Source organism: Seriola aureovittata, chromosome 23 (assembly GCF_021018895.1).
Source record: "Seriola aureovittata isolate HTS-2021-v1 ecotype China chromosome 23, ASM2101889v1, whole genome shotgun sequence".
NCBI classification, from domain to species: Eukaryota; Metazoa; Chordata; class Actinopteri; order Carangiformes; family Carangidae; genus Seriola; species Seriola aureovittata.
Genome location: NC_079386.1, coordinates 1,267,570 through 1,289,617, shown reverse-complemented (window position 1 = coordinate 1,289,617; position 22,048 = coordinate 1,267,570). Strand labels below are relative to the sequence as shown.

At 42.7% G+C, this 22,048-nt stretch overlaps 3 protein-coding genes across 4 annotated transcripts in view; 1 reads left to right on the top strand and 2 right to left on the bottom strand.

Annotated features, from left to right (window-relative positions):
- ablim2 (actin binding LIM protein family, member 2) overlaps positions 1 to 5,158 on the bottom strand; it is a 90,089-nt gene extending 84,931 nt beyond the window's left edge. Inside the window, exon 1 of the mRNA XM_056368609.1 lies at positions 4,835 to 5,158. Within this exon, the coding sequence (XP_056224584.1) occupies positions 4,835 to 4,847 (13 nt within the window). The 5' untranslated portion in view covers positions 4,848 to 5,158. The remainder of the gene's footprint in view (positions 1 to 4,834) is intronic.
- Positions 5,159 to 7,959: 2,801 nt separating this feature from the next.
- zcchc4 (zinc finger, CCHC domain containing 4) lies at positions 7,960 to 18,006 on the top strand. Its single transcript, XM_056369827.1, has 13 exons — positions 7,960 to 8,144; positions 8,583 to 8,701; positions 8,782 to 8,864; positions 9,217 to 9,489; positions 10,242 to 10,322; positions 14,244 to 14,316; positions 14,390 to 14,540; positions 15,620 to 15,720; positions 15,901 to 16,022; positions 16,303 to 16,378; positions 16,479 to 16,530; positions 16,663 to 16,810; positions 16,921 to 18,006. Exons 1-13 carry the CDS (start codon positions 8,060 to 8,062, stop codon positions 17,042 to 17,044), a joined length of 1,488 nt encoding a protein of 495 aa, XP_056225802.1. The 5' UTR covers positions 7,960 to 8,059; the 3' UTR covers positions 17,045 to 18,006.
- Positions 9,885 to 13,998, bottom strand: si:dkey-219e21.4 (nuclear factor 7, ovary). 2 transcript variants are annotated; one of them, XM_056369830.1, is made up of 6 exons: positions 13,088 to 13,308; positions 12,337 to 12,432; positions 12,008 to 12,244; positions 11,904 to 11,923; positions 11,672 to 11,802; positions 9,885 to 11,051 (listed from the first exon to the last, which is right to left on the bottom strand). In XM_056369830.1, the coding sequence occupies exons 1-6, from the start codon at positions 13,121 to 13,123 to the stop codon at positions 10,453 to 10,455; spliced, it is 1,119 nt and encodes a 372-aa protein (XP_056225805.1). In that variant the 5' UTR covers positions 13,124 to 13,308; the 3' UTR covers positions 9,885 to 10,452. The 2 variants fall into 2 exon arrangements, with proteins under 2 accessions (XP_056225805.1, XP_056225803.1); XM_056369828.1 differs by lacking the exon at positions 13,088 to 13,308 and adding an exon at positions 13,315 to 13,998 and having other exon boundaries at positions 9,887 to 11,051.
- Positions 18,007 to 22,048: the final 4,042 nt, after the last annotated feature.

Sequence of the window (22,048 nt, the reverse complement as noted above, 5' to 3'; positions counted from 1 at the left end):
CTAACTTTGCCTATCACTTTAGTTTCACATAATAAAAAAATGTTATGGCCATGGATAATTAAAATAATCTTTAGCATAACCTATTGTTAATAATGTTTCATTCTTATGGGAACACATACATAGATGTGGTGTTCAGTACAGCAAACAAATAAACCGCCAAACAAATTACATAACCCAGATGGAGCACAGTGATTGGTCAGCATCTGCCTATCTTTGATACTCTCATGTATTATCTCCAGTAATGAACACATTCATGCAGACGCCCCAGTATTTTCACTTTCTCTTTTTACTCGGTTGTGTCGAGCACGGGCTGCACGTGTCTAAAGACCTACATCATCATTCTTAACAGAGAACACACAGGAAGGCACACACACACACACACACACACACACACACACACACCCTGGAGCCACGTGGCCTTCAGCGCAACACTCCTGCACACCGCCGCAGCGACTTGTGTCGAAGCCGCAGGGACCAGCAGCAGTGTCCGTGTGGTGTAAGTGTTTTCATGGTGTTTGTTGACAGCTGAGAAATAAAGTAACACCGACCCACACTTATTCATTTTCCAAAAATCAATCACATGTCTGTGTCAGCACAGAGCGGAGTTAGTACATGGTTAGCCTAGCTTAGCATAGAGAATGGAAGCCTGTGGAAACAGCTAGTCTGGCTTTATACGAAGCTGAAAAATAAAGCTCAGAACATAAAATGTCTCATTTGTTTTATGCGCACACAAACAGAAACATACAGTTAACTATTTGCAGGGAGTTATATGCTGTTCATGCGTGTGCCCAGGACCTCTGTGGAAGGTCTCCAACTATAGCACAGGGCCGCGAGTTCAGGCTTTGGATTTGGTCTTGGCACGGGCACAATGGTACCAAAACGTGGCAACCTCACTGTGTCAAGAAAACTGCTGAAATCTCCCCACAGCCATTGTGCACGGCTGCTCCCCGACAAATAGTTGGATGCAACATGTTGATTGGTGAGTTTTAGAGGTGTTGGTGGCGGTATATTTTAACGTTAGCTCTTTTCACCTTGCTTCCGGTCTTTAATGCTACGCTACGCTAACCATGCCTGAGTCCAGCTCTGTACTTCACAGACAGACATGATATTGATATGGATCTTCTCATCTCACTCTTGGGAATTTACCAAATTGTTGAACAATTTCTTGAAATGACAGTGTCGCTCTGAGGGTTGGGTCGGGCTCCCCCGTCCATCTGCTGGTCCACTTGTACCATGTTCGCCCGCATTGCTCCATCTTCCTCGCCCTGGCCCCTGGAACCAGATCTCTCCGCCTGCTCCGCCCCATCGTCTTTTCTGTCTCAACCCCCCTGACATCTTCACCTTTTTGAAGTTTACAATAAATCTGTGTTTGAACTTTTTACCGTCACGTCTCTGAGTTCTGCTTTTGAGTCCAAACTGCAGGTCACAAGCTCAAGATGGACTCACCAGCTGCTGTGCAGTGTGATGAAATACTCACAAGAACCAGGTGTCAGTTCCGCTGGCCAAGATAAAATCACTGTTTTATAATTGGACAGGCGCTTTGAGAAGGTGGCGGAGTCTCGGACCGGTGTTTTACTGCTGATGATACTGATGATGCTGAGGATGAGCCAGGGTGGAGAGTGTTGAGGCGACATTCGTCACCTGGCTTTGTAGCACACTGTCAGTTTTACAAAGGAACAGGAATCCACAGATAGATTAAATGTAAGTTATATTGATCCCAGCTGTCTGCCTGTAAAGAACCAGTCGTCAGGATATCACCAAGTAGGTTTGTTGATCACACGTGTCCTTAAGTGACCCGTGGCAGTAATCTGAGCTTGATTTAACAGGCTATTCTCTCATTATCCATCCACTACTAGTCACTGATAATTATTCCTTGGGGGGGGGGGGGCTCAGTGCTGCTAATGTGTCTCAGCACGAGGCCTCTCAATAACCCATTCTAATGTCACTCTGAACTTTCTGCTGTTCCACATACAGCGATCGACAAATGATGAAGTGTAATTATATTTTTCTACAATTGAAGGAATGCAGACTGGCCTGCAGGTTGATTATATTGCTCAACTTTGTCTCAGGGTGTGTTCATCATGCCAAGCCTGTTCTGAGAAGTTTATTTAAACACCAAACCTGTGGCCAGGTTTGCACTGTCAAACACAGGTGGCACTAAAGAAGACACCTGTGGATACAGATCTCAGTTTTCTCTCTTTTTCAAGCAGAACATGTTCTGGACTGAGGGCTGGTACTGGACAGGATTCTGGTGGGATGCCATGACAGGTTACACTGAGTTAGGTTCAGGGTGGCTCAGGACAAGCACACTGTAATCTCAAGAAATCTTTGGTGTGATTAAAAAAAAAAAAAAAGGATTTAGATAATCTAAACTATGCCTAGGTGATGAAATGGTAGGGTTGTATATGCGCTTTAATTCTTGAGAAGAGGCCGTCTCACTCTGTTTGTATGAACTAAAGAAACAGTTGACTTGTGGTTGTACATGGTGTTGTACAGTGGAGCGTCTTCCCTCACAAACTATCTTTGACAAGTGTTACCAGTGGTGTGAAGAGCACACACAAACCGACAACAGCCAAGTTTCATTTAGGCTTGACATGAAGTTAGTGACTGAGTTAACATGAATTAGTGACAGCTGATACGACGCACCACTTTTAACTAAGATGAGAAGCTGCAGCTGACGTTTTCTACACTGCTTTGCTAACGATTATTAGCACTGGAGCTAAGTGACCCTATGTATCTTTCCTACCTCAGTGTACAAAACACACACACACACACACACACATACACCTGACACACCTGACCAAGAGGGACTCGTACATGTGGAGACCAGCCGTCATCACACACAGGTAGAGATCTGAAATGAATTTTTCTGCTCTTGTCCACTCACATATCTAGTCAACACTCCTCAAAAGGTTAAAAGGTCAAACTGCAAAAAAGGCATCACAGAGAAGTGAGACTAAGTTAAGACAAACTGTGTCTCTTGTTTGTCTACTCCCCTCAGTTGACAGCGGTCTGCTAATTAATTTCTCCTGTCTCTTGACTCCCAGACGAACTGCAGCAGTCTCATTAGCCGCTCCAGCCGCTCTGCAAAGCGTCGCTGGGTCTCATTAAAACCAGAAGCCATCCATGCTTTCTGTATTGAAGAGTTGAATTTATGATTGGGTCAGTCTCTGTCATCAGTTATATTGACTCTGTGGGATTTTCTTTGCCTTAAAAACTGTCCTTAAAATACAATGTAATGCTGCACTTGCTACATTCACACGATGCTGGCAGAAGGTACGAACCTCTCACTGCTCGACCTGCGGGACACATAAAATGTCATACTCAGATAAAAACACCAAATTAGCAACTTTTATTGTTACGTCTACGTAGTGGTTCATTAACGAGTGAAACTATCTGAAGTGAAATGATCTGAATCAACTCAATTAGAGTTGAATTAAATTTCAATTTAATTTTTTATGTAACTGCTAACAATTGTTCCACCGGTTTGTTGACACTCTTTCCACAAAGTGAGAGAAATACTGCAACTGTTCTGTTCTATATACATATAACTATAACATGTTCAACATAACACACACACACACGTATATATACACTCCTTTTTACTTAGCTAAATACAATGAATTACAGTTAACCTGATGTAGGACAGACTGCTAACACAGAGGTTGATGTGAGGTGTTTACTGAGGATGAAGAAGCACTAAAGGAGAAGCATTAGCTAATAAAGTGCTTTTGCTGCCATTTTGATTTTAACTCAGGGGTTGAAATATCCGGGCTGACTTTCCTCCTTCAAATTCTGACTTATCTTATACGAACTCATAGTTTGTGACTTTGAGACATTTGTGGATGGCAGCCTGTGGTCACGAGTTCTGATGGAGTTCCCTGAGGTGCTGTAACAGGGCCCTGAGGGCTCCTTAGCAAAATGTCAACTCATGTACGATCAGTGTTAAGTTACTTAAATCAAGAATGACAACAGATTATAGCGATCCCTTAACCATAACACAATAACTGACACCATGAGTTTCACCCTAATCTAGAATTTTTGATTTTACATTAGTCTCTATGTCATTTTATTTACAACCACACCCCACTCTCTGATTGTCTTTGATACTAAGAAGCTGCAGAACTTAGGTTTTCTATTAATTCTATCACTGAGAACATACATTTATTTACATGTAAAACAAACAGTGCATCGTTGCTCCAGGACTTGACAGAACACAGGCTCTTGTTACATTTGTTCAGTCTTCCTCGGGGGACAAAGCCAGTTGTGACAGCAGCCTGCCAGGAGTAAGGCCTGCTGTAGACAACAGACATGCCTCTTTAAACCAGGAGTGACTGCATAGCGACATGATGAAAAGAACAACCAAATCCACTGTGGGTGTTTCTACATCCTCTCTAATTAGCCCACATGACATCCATTTTTACTGGGACAAATCTGAAACTGTCTTAGCAGCAGACAACCTCAGGCTTCATTGTATGGTCACAAATTTGCACCCAGATGCTGCTGCCTTCACTGGTAGATAAAGGATGACAAGATAGCCTATTTAGCGGTTCTCTTTACATTTTAAATGTATTGTATATAGCTTTCACACATATTATATTATATTATAATATATTATAGAGGGGGATATTATAGTGACACCAAAGCAGGTGAGGAAATGTGTAAATCAGGACAAAGCAACCACAGACTCACTAATCAAAACAGCTACACAGGAAGCCCTGAAGGGATTTTTTAATTTCATAATATTACTGGGATCGTTCCTTATGATATTAACAGGAATTTCCGCAACTGCAGAGGAAAGGCAGTGTATACTGTATAAAAGAAATGCTCTCACCAGTGCTGCTCATGGTACCAGTCAGATGTCTTCTCCAGTCAGATGATGCACAGTAAATAAGCCACTATCCACATTGACAGTAACATGGATGATGGCAGCAGCCGCAGAGCGCACAGACTCTCAGTGCCAGCCAGCAGAATGAATGGGGTGTTTTCACAGGAGCAGACCTACTGCAGAGATCCTGGCTGTCCCCTGGCTGCTGAGGCCGCACAGATCTTCTGACAACAGCCGCACCGTGAAGACAATGTCCCGCATACACTGCGGGGCTGCGCTGCCTCTCCACACGGCAGACAGTGCAGGTTGGGTGTGGGCGCACGGTGAAGAGACGCGACTAGAGTCATGCTAGATAGAAGAATTAACGGAGTTCCGATACGACATTTCAAAATAAAGGTCTGTCTAAATCTCGTTCTGTCGGAATAGGGAGCAGAGAAATCCAGGATGGTGTTATAGGCAGCTGTATAGAAAATTCTGGAACGTAATAAGAATTAACTGGCTTTTTCAAATCCATATAAGATAGTCTGAAGTAAATATAAAATAATTGAATAAAATGAAAATAATTGACATAAGACACATTATACATCAGCCTCCAAAACTATCCACTACTCCTGTGTCAGTTAGTTTGTGCTTATTTTTTACAACACATTTCAATATGGAATATGTAAGAATATAAACTAAAATAGGAATTAGTGGTTAAAAAAAGTTATCCAGTTAATTAGTGATTAAAATCACCAATTAAACTTAAAAAGGAATGGAAAACAACATCTATATTTTCATGACAGCTCCACACAGAAACACTTCAGCTGGCTGCTTTGAACCCAGAGCTTCTTGCTGAGAGGTGACACTGCAAATCACCCACCACCACCATGGAATGTAAAGCCTGCCACTGTTCATTTTGTACTGTAATTGAGGAAACTCTCTAGCAAATTTCCAAATAATCAAATTTGCCAAAACTTAACTGACAGGCATTTAACCTGTGAGTTTTGGGTAAGGTAATAACTTCCACAAAACTTAATGAATCAGTTGTAGACAATTTATATAATGATTTGCTATGCTGTTGGATGAATCAAAATGTGATCATTATTGGGGAAAAAAATCAAGAAATCAGAAGCATGTTGTTAAATAAAAACAATCATAGCATATTTAAATAAACAAAAATAGAGAATATTGTTCTGTCCAATGAGACAAATGTGTTTTGAATGCAGTTTTGTGTAATCAGTTCTGGATGTCCAAAATGCTCATATGTCAAACGCTCATAATCAAGGCCTTATGCTTTTATTTTGAAAGAAAAGATTAACAGCTTCCCGTCTTACGCCCGATAACCTCGGGCATCTAGTGTCTGCTTTGCTTCAGCATCCATCACACTGCTATTGAGCACAGTCCTCGAGCCACTGCGCTGGTGCGCAGGGTACATGGGAATTGTAGTCTTCAAGAAAGAAAACAACCACTCTAATGAGCAACGTGCTCCTGGTTTGGGACTACAAGACTGTTGAGTGTCAACAAACTGCAGTGTGAAAGAGAGGGTCAGTAACACAACTGTATTTCAGTTCATGTCTGTTTATGCAATGTGTTAGCCTGATGAATGCTTCTTTAAATTGTCTTAAACTTTTCTGTAAAGACAGAAGGTATTGAACATGTTCATATACTGAATTTTGGTTTGAGGTTCTGCATCCACACCCAGGTATGACACTTTCACAGCAATAATTATTGCCAGAGCTTTTATTTCCTGCTTGTTTTTATTGAAATTTATCAAAAGAATGTTTTGTTATACACACAAACATCATTTCAGATTATTATTAAAATATACGAGGAATAAGGAAATTAACTATCTTACTATTCAGGTATAATAGTTCAAATATTTACAGAATAAATTATAAGGTTAAGAATGTAAATAAATAAATAAACAAATTATTATTATTATTATTATTAATTGTTTGACGAAAACAAACAAACCAACAGAGAAAAAAAAACCCTCAAGGTCCAGGTCAAGGTCTTGAAAAAACTGTTCATGAACAGAATGGAATCCATGTTAAAAGACAGAGTTAGTAATACATGTCCATTGTGATTGAAAATAAATTCCCAAACAGAAAAATCACCAGATTGCAGAACACATTCTGGCTGTGTTTTGGTTTTTGGCCTATGAGCTTTTACTGTGACAAAATATATATTATGTAATTTCTGCGTGACTTTAGAGTGTCACCTGTGGGTAGAAGTGGGTGTGGATTTGTCAATAAAAAAGGCAATACAGAAATGAGAAATAGGAAATCCTGCTGCATGTATGGAGGAACAGAAATTAGAAATTAGAAATAGGTGAGGTAATTATGCAAATGTTTACACTGATGGATCTAGAGATCCAGAAAGCAGAGGGATGAGTTTTGGTTTATATGTATATGTGTTCAAATATGCCAGAGTAAAAGGTTGCCTGCTTGGATATCTATGTTCTCTGCAGAACTTGCTTCACACTGTGGCAGGTGGAAGAAGGGCGATTTAATAGAGTTGTTTTGTGTTCCGATTCGTTAGAAGACCAGACGTAGTTATGGAGATGGTAATGATGGTATTTAAAGTGGAGAGACAGGGATGTAGTGTGGGTTTTCTGTGGGTGCCAGCACATTGGGGCTGAGGGTAATGAGGTGGTGGATTGGTTAGCCAGGGCTAGTTTAGACAGGGATTATGTAGATGCCCACTCACCATTTGGCAGGATGGAGTGCTGTAGCATAATCACTGAGAGACTGAATTACCTATGGCAGCAAGAGTGGGATGCAGACAATGGAGGAAGGAAACTATACAACATACAGCCGTCAGTAAAACCTGGCAACAGAGTGACCAAGGCTAAGACTGAGACACTGTACGCTGGTAAGTGGTTTGGTGCTTGTGGGGGAGCATAGAGTGTGCAACACGTCATGATGCAGAGAAAGGAGGAGGTTATTCATGCACCTTGATCAAAATGGGGCGTTTTCTTTTAGAACAATGCTTGATGACGGGGTGCTTCAGAAATAGAGAGCTAGGGAGGTAATTCACTTCCTCCAATCCACACTGTTAAAGTAGCAATTACGTTGTTACGCCAGTGGGAGGCAGCAATGCGTTAAATCTTGCCCAGTCTACCCGGAAGAAGAAGAAGAAGAAGAAGACTCAGTGTCATGGCTTCCACTCTTGCTTCACTTTGCCAGGTTAAACTCTCGTGTTGAAAAAGTTTAAATTACAGTGCACTTACTTTGTCACCATAGCAACATGGACATGGCCGAAGATAACGACAGTTTTGGAATATGCTTTATTCTTCCAGAGGGCGGTAAAACAGCGCCTTGTTGCCCACATGGTAAGTCTGAATGTACAGGACAACCATAGTAGACAAGTCAGTGATATAACTAACTGCCTTAGGAAATTGCTTATCTCAAAGTTGACTTGTTTTTTGACATATGTCCACAGTATGTATAATATACCTTAAGGCATTTTACGAACTAATATGGCGTTTTCATAAATTCGGCGTGTTGATATAAATATAAAACAGCTCGTACAGCAACGAAATCTTCACTTTAAAACGACTTCGCGCTACAAGCTCAGAGGGTGTATTGTGACAGAAAAAAAGACAGTGCGAATTAAGTGTATCTAAGCTTCAAGCCGAATTTTAGCTAACTACACACAGCTTATTTCCCGCTGTGTGTTTCTGTAAGAATTCAAGGAAACAAACACGTGACTGTACTGTGGAAGCACCAGACAGAATAACATACAAATACTGCCACGTGTGTTTTGCCAGGTCCAACCTTGCTGTTTGAGAAAGTCGGCAAAGGGGGAGAGACAGGCAGGAGGTTTTATGCCTGCTCAGCTTGTAGAGACAGGAAAGACTGCAGCTTTTTCCAGTGGGAAGATGACAAGGTCAGCTCCGTCATATCATCGTGTTTATTACCTGTGTAATCCAGTGAACTCTCATTCATTTCAATTCATTTGCTTTGAAGGTGTCAGAGGCCAGGCTTTTGGCCAGAGAAGCAGAGAACCAGTCAAAGAGACCAGTGTTCAGCCAGCAGGAGTCCTGGACCAGGTGAGAAGTCAACTGCAGCCTGAAGAAGAGGCTAGTTTATGGTAGCCCCCCTGATCCAGAAGGTATACTACACTTTCTTAGCTGACAACAAACTGGGAAAAACCAGCTGATAGAGAAAGTTGTCTTTCATTGCAGGCTATACAATCTTTAAGCAGAGGGTTCATATTGTTTTTATTTATTGGTTAATGGTAAACATGGCACAGATTATTAAAAGGGGTTTGCTATTATCAGCTTGGTCTCGGCTGACCGTGTACATGATTTAGATGGTTTATAAGGTCAAATCAACATGACCTAATTCAGAATAAGTGAACATATGAACAGATTTTAAGCCTGACTCTGACTTGTCCCTCAGGTTCAGGAAGTTTGCCTCCCTCCCGCTAGATGAGAAGAAATTTTGTCTGGATTGCCAGATTCTGCTCCTGCCAGGAGAGCATGCTGCCCACTCCTCCCACAGATGCACAGCCATCACCACAGCCCAGCTGAGGAAGCCAAGTGCGCTGCTGTGTCCTCTGGACAACAAGAAGAAGAACGCCCAGTACCTGTTCACGGAGCGCAGCTCACACTTTCTGCTGGACACCTTAGCTGGGCAGGGGTACAGGAAGGTCCTGTGTGTGGGCACACCCAGGTGAGGGAGACACAAACACTTGTTTAAAGTATGCCTGTCTTAAAGGGTTGCTTCAGCCAAATCACAAAATCAGATCTCTTCCTCTAAAAGCAGTATTATGTTGCCACAAGTTTTTATGCCTCTGTGCCAGTGACAGTCAGAGCCAGAGGAATTATGGTTTCAAGTTTTCTGTCTGTCCGTCCCATTCTTATGACTGCAGTATCTCAGTAACGTCTTGAAGGAATTTCTTTAAATTTGGCAAACACATTGGCTTGGAATCAAGTATGAATTAGAATTTGGTGGTCAAAGGTCACAGTAACCTCACAAAAGAACACAACCATAACTCACAAATTCATACACTAATTATGACATGATTTAACTCAAATGTCTAACAGGAGTGATGACATTTATTTATTGTAGTTGTTTTCTTTTTTTTTCATGTGCAGTGTTCAAAGAACAGAAAAATAAGCGTGTTCTGGTGGCCGAGTAGTATAATAGTAATATAATCACACGTACTCAGTTTGGTCAGTGGACAGTTAGTGTCCTGAGGTGGTTTAGAGGTTTTTCACCAGTAAAATTTTAATGAAAATAACAAATAAAATACAATATTAAAAATTTGTCATATTTAAAACAGTTATTGTCAGAAGTTTCTGCTATCGGCATTAGTCATAAAAATCAATGAAAACAATTTCAGTGTTGGTAACAAAATTCAGTCAAATGACTAAGATTTTAAAGAAATGGATTTTATTGATGATTGTTGGTGTTTGTGTCAGACTCCAGGAGCTGATCAAGCTGCGAAACCTAGAGCACAAACATGAGCCAATGAAGACTCTGCTGCTGGACATTGACTTCAGGTTAGTTTGTCTTATCATGGTACGTTCAACTCTACAATTGTTCCGACTTAATAAAAAAGACTGTACATCATCATTAGCAGGACATCAGGTAGAGTCCACATCACTGTCCAGCATGAGACAGCCCTGAACATCACAGGGTGTTGAGATGACAGATCTCCAGGTGGTTCGCCCACACCTGGTTCTGTGGTGGTCTCAGGAAGCGTATGGCGGGGTACAGGGGCTCAGTGAACTGGTGATGAGCCCTGTCGAACACAGGTGTCATGGCTGCTGAAAACCTTTGCAGGACAACCATGTTGTCTGCGTCATAAAATATCAGCTGACCCTTATCATACCTGACCCATACTCCCACCTTTCCTAGCGCTGTTTGCCCGACGCCTTGACACGATACATGCCGGTCGTTGTGCCAGGCAGACAGATTACTGTCCCTGAGCTCCACGCACCACGAGTTCCTGTTTCGGCCCAGTTTGGCACCCTTGTCCCGCCCCTTCCTCTGCAGGCTGGTGTAGGCTACGCCCACAGCCCAGGTGGAGCAGCACCGCACATCGACCTCCCAGTAACTCTGACCTGCCGCGAGGGGAGATGAACCCAGAGCACAGCATACTCTGTCAAACTGAAGAGGATGCTCCGGAGCTGAGCGGCCAGAGCCTGAGAAGGACATGCCCCGCCCCTCGCAGGTCACTGTGATCTGGCTATGGCACGTCTGACTGTCAATCACCACAGGGGATGAATCTGAAACGAAACACAGAACCCAGAGTCTTGTATGACATTTCGATCTGACCATACATTAGTGTCTTAACGCTTTTACTGCTGCATTCATTTGATTGGTAGAAGTTTGGGGATCTGGTTTCGTGGTGAGGAGGAGGTCGTTGGACGAGCAAACTGACCTGAGTTCCTGCACTGATGAGTACAATCAAAGACTGAAAGGTTACTAAATTCAGAACAGGAAATACCTCATTCAAAATGGTAAACAAGCAACAGAACTAGTCCAAGCAACTTTTGAATCTTTTGATTCTCTACAGACATGTATCAGAGGTTACACCGTGACTCAGTCTCAAAATAGAAACATGACATCACGTGCTATGGTAGAAGATGCTCGCCCCAACTACAAGGATAGATATTGTAATGACAGAAATCCAAATCTAAAACACCTTCTGCTGGTTAATACCAGTCGACAACATGTTGAAGAGTAGATTAATATTCGCTTGTTGTTTTTGACGACATTTATACTCAACAAAAGTTTTGCAGAGAACATTGACTCATTCTTCTCATGTCCTCAAATGAACCGGACCTGACACACTACAACACCCTGCTGCCCTCACTGACTGATGGAGAAGTAAATGCCTCAGTACCTAACAGTAGAGTCTTCCTCTGCAGCTGGGCTCTCAGGTTTCTGGAGATGGAGGATAATGTTTTAAGAAGCTTCTCGAATCTCTCCTCATTCAGTCTGATTTGCTTTTCAGAGGCGTCCGGCTTCTTTGGACTGTGATCGGGGAGAGGTGGAGGAAGTTAGAAACAACATAGTCGGAAGTCTACATCAGAGCTGTATAGGAGATGGAGCTGAAAACCTCTCATGTGATTTACCTCAGATTCTCAGACTGACCCTGAGAGGAGACACAAACAGAAACGCTGATTAAAACAGCAGGAAAATAGTTTTGAAACTGTAGTACTGAGAGACTGAATCAGACCTTCCCGTCTTCCTCTGCTGCCGAGCTCTTGCTCAGTGCGCTCTGGGTGCTGCTGATGCTCTTGGTGACCTGGTCCTGGTGCTGTTTCCAGTTCTTCAGAACCTGGTCCAGTCTGGTTCTGGTCCGTCTCAAGTCCAGCTCCAGAGAGTCTAAGACGGCCTGCTCGTCCTGCTTTAGGATGGCCACCATGTTGTCAAAGCGCTCACGGACCTGCTGCTTCATCATCTCTGTGCTCCTCTACAGGGAGGAACATGGAGCGTATTTGAAGTCTTGGTGGGTCTGATGTTTGTGTAGTAAATTGTCCTGAGAGGGTCTGGATCCATACTTACAGAGAGATCTGTGCTGCGTTTTTTCAGAGACTGGATGTGGGCTTCAGTCTTGGCTCTTTCTGCCTGTAGATCCTCCAAACGTCTGGACAGCTGCTCCTGCAGAGTCACAGTCACCAGAGCACATGCTCAAGCTCTAAAAGGACTGGATCCTACATTACCCATAATGCAGCTCAATGGTGTCTTTCAGTTTACCCTCCCTACTTCCTATATACCCAGAATTGTTAAACCCCACATCTCCAGTTTGTAACACAGAGTTGCCGTTTAAAAAAAAGAAAAAAAAAGAAAAGGAGTTTCAAGCCCAGTCCAATATAACAATGACATTATCCCCCCATCTAACACCAGGTCACATGCTAAAGACAACGTTTATTTACACACAGGCTAAAAGAAGAAAACAAAGGGAAAAAGCTGGATCTGGTGCTTGAGAGAGAGAGAGAGAATATGAGCAGAGTAAGAACCCAGCCCACACCGTCCGTCATCAGTGACGTGCACCTAGACGAAAACACATAGAACAGACACACAAGCAAAATAACAACAGGACACAGAATGATGCGAAACAGGTGACTCTTCTGCATCTTAAGGAAACAACAGCAAATAGACAGAAGAGAAGCAAACACAGAATCACTACAAGCCGTGCAGAACACAGCTGAAGCTTGTTGGGGGACACCGACTGCATCCAAACTGCATGGTGGGACATACAGTACACCTTCTCATTTGTCTTGCCATTCAAAAGGTGCTTGCTGTGCTTACTCACAAGTTGACAGTACGTGCAGTTTGCTGTAAGTGCCATTCACTGACTGGGCTGCAGCAGCACGGTTCAGCCTCAGTTAGAGGCTGTTTGTACTCTGGCTGTTTCTTCACATCCTCACGTGACATTTCTTGAGCAGCAGGTCATTTCTGATGCTGGCTCCATGCAGATGAGACAGGTGTGATATCGGTCACATCACCGTGCTTTGGAAATCTCACCACACTCATGTTTACCTGAGAGGGCTTTCCATCTTTGGCTTTCTTCCTCTGTAGCTTTGGTGAGCGTGGGAACGGTTGAACGACCCTGTCACAGTTGAAATCCAGGGGAGTGAAGCTTAGTCCGTCCTGCAGTACAGAGTGGGCCCCTGCAGAGGGCGGCGCAACACCACTCTGCACTGACTGAGCCACTGCTGACTGTCCATTACCAACAGATAATGACTCTCTTTCTGCCATATCTGATGAGTGAACAAAACAACAACCAGATGTTGAACCTCTAACTGAATAATTCTTCCTGTGTTTTTGCCTTGGCTGTTTGCAGAGTAAACCAGTTCTCCAGGTTTTTGAAAAGTCTGTGAAAAACCTGTTTTTGTCGTGAGTCCATGACAGTGTTATTGCAAAGACCCTGTCAGGGCCATGGCCTCACTTCCTCTGCAGCTAAAAACAAATCTAATTACAAAAACATTTTCACTACTGTAGTTTACTATTCATATTTGGCACATTTAGCATGAAGAGTCAGATAATTAGTTTACTGTGGAATAACCTTCAGACCTTTACCTGCTAAAGAAAGTAAATGTGTTATATTCATTGTTCAAAATTAAATACAGACTAAATTATATTCTTTGAAAAATGGTTAAATAATGTTTTTTAGCTGTTCTTACCTGAGATCTGCTCGCCTGTCTCTCCCCGCTGTGTGTTTCTGTAAAGAATGTGCAGGGTGGAAGTATAGAGAGGGTGTGTTCCTGTTTGACAAGCCTCAGCCTGCAACTCCTTATCGTTACCAGGATACACTTGAGGTCTGCTGTGCGTTCGCGATCTTTATGTGCATGTACAGATAAGTTCAGACTTGCTGTGGTTTTTCAGCCTGATATTAATACTTAGAGGAAACAGAACAGAAGACAATCTGTTAGTATTTAATGCTGAAAACAAATTACCCTCTGTTTCAGATATGCCCAGTTCTACAGCCAGGATGAGTTCTGTCACTACAACATGTTCAACCATCACTTTTTTGGCGGAGAGGTAGGAGTTAAAACACTTCATTTCCATGTTTTCCATTTTCAGTCCTGTATAATGAGGCTTTGTCTCTTGACAGGCCTCCAGTGCAGTCCTGCAGTCCTTCCTCAGAGAGTGTGACGGGGAGAAGGTGGTGATGGTGGCTGACCCTCCATTCGGTGGTCTGGTGAAGCCTCTGGCCAACACTTTCTCTCTGATCTCACAGACATGGAGGAAGCTGCAGAGCTCTGGTCAGTGTCTGAAGTTTCATCCGCTCTATATCTGTCATATTTTTTTTCTTTCAATAACAATTAACTCTGTGTTTTATTCAGCTCTGTTCAGGTCAGATCTCTTTGTCCCACAAGAGGGAATTATTGTCACACCTTAGGAATGATTAAAAACACATAACGATAATGCAACAGGACATTAAAAGTACAAATACTATACAGACAATATATAATATGATAAAACAAACTGCAACAAATAGGAACAAAGGTAAGAAGACATGACTGTGTGGGTGGACCAGAAGCAGTTTCCCAATTTATACCAAGAGTCTTTATCATTTATAGGGGTTCCAAAATCTAAAATACAAGAGCAGAATAAGCTCCAAACATTAGCAGGTCTTGCTAACTTGTAGTAATCTAGACTTCTTTGTAAAGCCAGGAGTTAGCATAATTAGCCAACTACATTTCTACAAAGAGGTTACAGGTAATGAGAATTAAAGCCCTGTTCAGGACTGACACATCCACTGCAGTGGAGTCCATCCTGAATGCCAGTACTCTTACAGTACTCTAGCCTCAGTCCTTTTTGCATCATAACACATGGGTTGGTTAGCATGAGATCGTTTATATAGCCATCAAATTCAAATGCTGCTTCTTTTATTGCTAGCTGGAAAGTGAAGATATTAAATGTTGAGCTCAGAAATAAGTTTTCAACCAGCTTGCTGCGTTAATGTTTAGCTAGCAGGCTACAGCAGGTAAGAGCTGCTGATGACAGCCGTCGTTTTAGCATCAACATCAGTGCTGATCAGCTGGAAATGAAAAGCTGCTCTCGTCCACGTCTGCCTGAAATCAGTGGCCCATTTTTTAAAATATCAGTGTTTTGATTGATAAATCTGCCAGCTTGATAACAGTAACTGGGGGGGGGGGGGTCTTCTTGAATTTTTTAGCTGCTGCTCACAAGTGAGCCAGCGGAACTGGCCCAGTTGATTGGTGCTACACATTAGATTCCATGACAACCAACTGATGAAGATTATTTCTGTGACAGATTAGAATTGAACTTCAACTCAAATCCAGTTTTTATACTAACATCCATGTGTTTATGTGTGCAGACAGCAGTAACGCTGACATGCCCATGATATGGATCTTCCCTTATTTCTTTGAGCCCCGCATCCTGGAGTGCCTCCCCTCACTCAGCATGCTGGACTACCAGGTAAACTGGCAGAACATCAGCTTCTTCTCATGACTGAGAAGAAGCTGAGGGAGCTGCAGCACAGAGACTCATGCCAGAGATCCAGACAACAGCATGACTCTAGCTGTGATTAGTAACTCCAGATTTGGTCTCTGTGGACTATAAACAATAAAGTCAATATTTGGTTTTGTTTCTAACCAGGTGGACTATGACAACCACCCTCTGTATAAACATGGGAAGACGGGCAGGAAGCAGTCTCCTGTCAGACTGTTCACTAACATCTGCCCCAGAGATGTTGTCCTGCCCGGAGAGGAGGGCTACAGGTATCCACACTCACTCTGTCCTGTCAGCTCTAAGCAGGAGCCTGATTGAGCACCAGTGTATTGTAAAAGTCAACTGATGCGTAACAAGGAATATCAGTACAGAAATGCCAACAAGAATTGTTTGAGGTTTGATAGAAACAGTGTGCACCACAGAGCACTGACAGCTTGATTTTGACACTGGATATCAGTGGTATGAATACAACACGTCAGTTTGGAGGTTGGATACTGAGCCCTCAGGACTGTGCACTTCATATAATCTGTATCTTTCCTTCTTCCGCAGGTTTTGCTCTGTATGTCAGAGATACGTCTCGGGCCTCAACAAGCACTGTGCTAAATGCAACGTCTGTCCGTCCAAGGTATAACACCATGTTTACATACGTATGTTGCTTACTCAATCACAGGCGGGCTGTTAAATGTACACATACTGTGGGCTTCAACATTTCTTTGTGTCTTCAGGATGGTCGTGAATGGAACCACTGCTCAACATGCGAAAAATGTGTGAAACCATGTATGTAAATTTATACGAAAGATGCACATTGATTCATGGTTACCACATGTCAAGATAAAGAAAAGTCCTCACATCACGACTTTACCTTTTGTCTCGTATTAATGTGTGCATATTTACTTTTTTCCCTCTAAGCGTGGAAGCACTGTCAAACCTGTGGTCGCTGTGCCCTCCCAGACCACCCATGTGGCCAGGGCCAAGGAAAGGAGGGTTGTTTCACCTGTGGCAGCCTGAAGCACAAACACAAAGCCTGCCCTCTTAAAGACTCCCACAGGATGAGCAGGTGAATAGGAACAGTTGAGGGATAAACCGGTTTTGTCCATCTCTATGTAAAACATGAAACATTTGCACGTCTTAACCTGTTCCTTTGTGTCTGTGTGTTTTGCCCTCCAGTTATCGGTCTAACGCCAAGAGTAGAGGCAAAAATCCATCCCATCATCCCCTCTACAAGCCTAAAGCTAAAAAGAAGTCTGGAGCAGCGCGCAGAGCGAAGAAGATGGCTGCTCAGTCTGTTTGACCTCAGGAGTCATGCAGTGTCTTGTCAGCTATGCATTCAGAAGCTATGAGTTCTGAAAGGAGCTGATAGTCTGTGACATGGAGATAATAGTATTTTTATTTTCACTCTAAACATCCTCTTTGTAGCAGACATGTTTGAATTAAAGTTAAAAAGAATAGGGCTGCACATTATGCAAAAAAAAAAAAATTATTATTATTTTGACAGACATTGCGAAATGCATTATCAGTTGGTTCTTTTTGCATTTCATGTATACAGAATTTTTGATTTAAAGGGACTTTTGTTGGTCTTGTACCAAACCAACATGCTGCTTTATGTCTGTCGCACCACAACACTTGTGGTACTAACAACGCACAACAATGTCGTTACACATTTTACCTCGATCAAAGAGATTGTGGCTCTTGCGATTTTATTTTTGCAGCTCCTGCGATTTGGATATTGCACTTGCCATATTGCAATCTCAATTATATTTCGATTAATTGTGCAGCCCTAGTGTAAAAAAAAAAAAAAAATACAATTACAGCTGCAATCATTGATTTTTGGCCACATGAGAGCAGTGAAACAAGCTGAAAGCACATGCTATATATAATGGCTTCATGAAGTTGTTGAAGCCAACATGTTAGAGTATAGTGGCCTGTTTACACTTTCAGCAGAGAGGGGGGAACACCAGAAATCATTTAAATGTTGGCCTCTTTTAGCTCATTGTTTTAGGGCCTGCATTTTTGATGTTTTGGTGTAGTCTCATCTCTTCTATGGTTTTCTGTGAAAACAGTCTTTGATAATCCCTGCTCAGCAGCAAGCAGCAGACAGTTAGAAACCAGGTGGTGAACATTGTGGAGCATTTAGTGGCTAAAGAGTTGGTGGAACCAGGACTGAGAGGAGAGTGAATGTCTGAGAAACACTGTAACAGCTAATGGGAATTCTATTAAACAATAAAAGACAAGAAGCCTTGTTGATTCTGCACATACTGTTGTAGCGTGGTGGATGCGAGTCTTCAGCAAGTCTGCGAAGTAATTAAGTATATTAGTGAAGTCTCCAATTAAGTAAGTGAATAAGCTCCATCATTTTCTAAACACAGTTTTAATGATCTTAGTATTTCATCATTGTTGGCTGTTTGACAGCTTCTTCCTGTAACCTGTGTGTGTGTGTGTGTGTGTGTGTGTGTGTGTGTGTGTGTGTGTGTACTGATTTTGTCACTGCGCCAGCATCATAACCTGCAAGATACAGTTACGAAACTTCACAGGTATGTAGTTGAGATATGAGCCAAAAACAAGATGCAGTGTTGTTAGATGATTTTGCTTCGGTCACCTGATGGCAGTATTGTTAAAGTTTACTTTGCTGCCTCATTATCGCCCATGATAGTGATGAAGTTTGCCAGAAGGTTGATTTTAGTGGTTATTTTTCCCTGGGAGCGTCCATGTCAGTGCAGGCTGTGTTGATATTACAACAGTTAACGTCCAAAGTGAAGCAGACATTGGTTTCCTCTCAGTGTGACAGCCCCACAGTGCATGTCCACACACACACACACACACACACACACACACACACACAGTGTATGATATCTTCCAGTGAAACAGTGGGTGTCTTATAAAGTAGATAGATGGGTATACAGTACATCCTGCCAGATGCCCCAACCACCTCAACTGGCTCCCCTCAATGTGAAGGAGCAGTGGCTCTACTCCACTCTGGCATCTGGAGGGAGCCTCCAGATGCCAGAGCACCTCACACTCTCTGTAAGGCTGATCCCATCTTACCCTGCAGAGGAAACTCATTTCAGCCGCTTCTATCCAGAATTTCATTCTTTCAGTCACTACTCAAAGCTCATGAGAAAGGGCATAGGTTTGCATATGGATGGTAGGGACAAGTCCTTACTAATACTTTAGGATAGAAAGCCAGAATTGTCCCTAGCCAAGAGTTGGTCCACTGTTCCACAGCCAGGATAGATTGCTCCTCTTCAAAGCCTCCTTTCCGGAACCTTGGCATAAGCTTTCCCCAGGAGGGTGAGCAGTGTGATAACCTGATAATTCGAGCACACCCTCCACTCCCCTTTTTTATATATGAGAACCACCACACCATTCTGCCAGTCTACAGGCACTGTCCTCAACCTCCATGTGACATTGAAGAAGAGGGTCAACAAGACAGCCATACAATGTCCAGACACCTTCAACATCTCTGTCCGAATCTCATCCATTCCTGGTGCCTTGCTGCTGGGGAGCTTCTTGACTACCTCAGTGACCTCTGCCAAGGATATGGGCAAGGTTTCCCCTGAATCATCAGACTCTGCCTCCTCCTCAGAGGACATGTTGGTTGGGTTCAGGAGTTCTTCAAAGTGGTCCCTCCTCCGGCCGACGATATCCCCAGAGGTAGCTGTTCTCCCCCCCTGCTGAAAACAGCCTGGTGTAAGCCCTGCTTCTCCCTCTGAGATGCAGGGTGGGTTGCCAGAACCTCCTTGAGGCCAACTGAAAGTTCTTTTTCCATGGCCTCCCTGAACTCCTGCCACACCCAGGTTTTAGCATCCACGACCACCGCAGCCGCTTTGGCCCGAAGGTAGTTCCCCGTGCTAGCCAGGCCCAAAAAGCCTTCTTCAGCTTAACGGTTTCCCTCAACACCGGTGTCCAACAGCGGGTTCTCCTGTTGCCGCCACGACTGGCACCGGCGACCGTTTGGCCACAACTCCTGGCAGCCGTGTCCAGAATTGAGGCCCACTAGGATTCCACATTCAACCTCCCTGCGATCTCACTGCACCAGCCTGTCTGTGTGTCTGCGTTTGGGTGGTCCAGGTCTGGGCTGTTATCGGCAGCATTGACAACTGTTGAGGTGAGAGTTGCCTAAACCAATCACCGTAACTTGATTCTACTAACAAGGTGAACACACATTTGCAGGCGTATTTGCATTATTCTATAATAAAGTCATAATTTCTAAGCATGGAAGAGATTATTTCATAGATGTGTCATAGCCATTGACTGCACATTTTCAAGGAGAGGAACATATTCGTGAATGGCCTGATCCCTGTCTGTCATAGCAGCTAGATCAACACTGAAAATATCCTGGAAAATGGTCTCTAGAAAAGAGTGGGAACCATCTTCAGGTAACTTTTATTTATATAACACCCATTACATCCACCAAAACCACGTTATAAAGTGATAATATCGTACGTCACATGCTGTGTTTCTGCTGGCCAAAAAAATTCTATTAATGTGAAACAGCTTTGAGTGCTTGCAAACTTATGCAAATCAAGAACTCCAGAGAGAATCGAGAGAAAAATAAGACAATAAGAAAGAACACCAAGAGAGACAAAAAGAAAAAATAAATCGACAAGGAAACGAGCAGGAAATTCAGGCAGGAAGGGGTGAAAGGCCAGCAGAGCGTTTAAAGAAGCTGATGTGTGATTCAAATGCTAAGCAGGCAGAGAAAGATTCGTATCTGTCAGTCTTCCTCCCTATGAAATGGAAATGAGCATGGAAAGATGGAGAATGGGGGGAAAAAATCTAATTAGATACAAGATAAAATGTGGAAGAATGGATCTTTTTTTTTTTCTCTGCTCCACTGAATTTTATATAAACCCATCTAAACAGTAGACCAAAGTGGAATAATGCAGGTATACACAATGGAGAGAGAAAGGGCAGGACAGGAGTGGTGGTTATATACATGAAAGAAGATGTATGATTAACCCACACACATTTATACTGCATCCCTTCTTTTGCAGCTACATTAATATTCTAGTAATGAGTAAAACAAGTGTAGTGATGAAATAAATCAACAGTCAGAGATTAGTTTTCTCATCATGATACCCTCATGCTGATAGAGTCAAATGAAATTTTCCTGTAGAATAAAAACCATAAGCTTGTATACACATGTATACACTTAAGTTAATATCAAGGCATCGGTTAATTGAAGAACAAAAGGGAAGCCTTCCCACTATAATTACTCTTTGCACCCATTCAAAAAGTGCAATAATACCACTTTAGATCCACAAGCTCTACACAACGCTATCTGCTTCCATCTCGTCCACAGAGATTCTCATTGTCTGACTCATGCTAAACAATAATAAAATACCAATATACCATACATAAACAATAAACTTCCCCGTGACGCTCCCTGAACATACACTGCTCACGTGGCGATACTGACACCTACTGACGTTACTGCATAGTAACACCGGTAATGTTTACACTGTACCCTCAATTCCGACTAACACTCACCACACTTTTTAGTGGACGCTCAAGGCCGGTGGTAAAGGGAGAAAGGCCTGCGAAAGTCACAGGAAAACTGCGCTTAACAATGCTTAGTTAAGTCGACTTTCATTATGTTTGCACAACTATTAATTATAAATTGATTCTTCTTCCTCTTAGTTTAATCAACTTTTATTTTCATGTTTGTCCAACTCAAGATATCAGTTTATTGGTTTTATTAGTCTTTCTGTGTTGTCCCCACGAGGACTTAGGTTTGCACATTGTTGGTATCACTTTTAGTCAATCCCCCCCCCCCCCCCCCCCCCCCCCCATTCTAAATTGAACCAGCTTGTTCGTTTTTACATTGAAGGCGTTGATATTTTGGACCAATGAGATATTTTTTATTAAAATGCGTACACCTCTTTGTTTACATCAGCTTGCACTTTAGTTGATTCAAACGCCTTTTTTTTGCCTGAGAACCCGCTCCACAGATATTCTACATTCTAATATGAGTGATGACATGTAAAAAAAAGTGGGACATTTTGCAAGATAACCTTCAAATAATCTTCAGAAAGGACTCTGACGAAGAAGCATTAAAAACCTGCAGAGGAAAGATCATCTTTAAATTAAAAACAACTCCTCCCTGACACTGTGACCAACATTCAGAAGAGAAACTGCACTACAGAAGATAACAGAAGACTATGGAAACATTTAAAGGATCCTTGGTGGTAAAATGAATGTTTCTGGTGAACTGTGTACAGGCCTACAGGGGCTGGCAGCAGGGGGGGTCAGGGCAGAGGCTGGTGCTGGGAGCAGGGGGGTCAGGGCAGAGGCT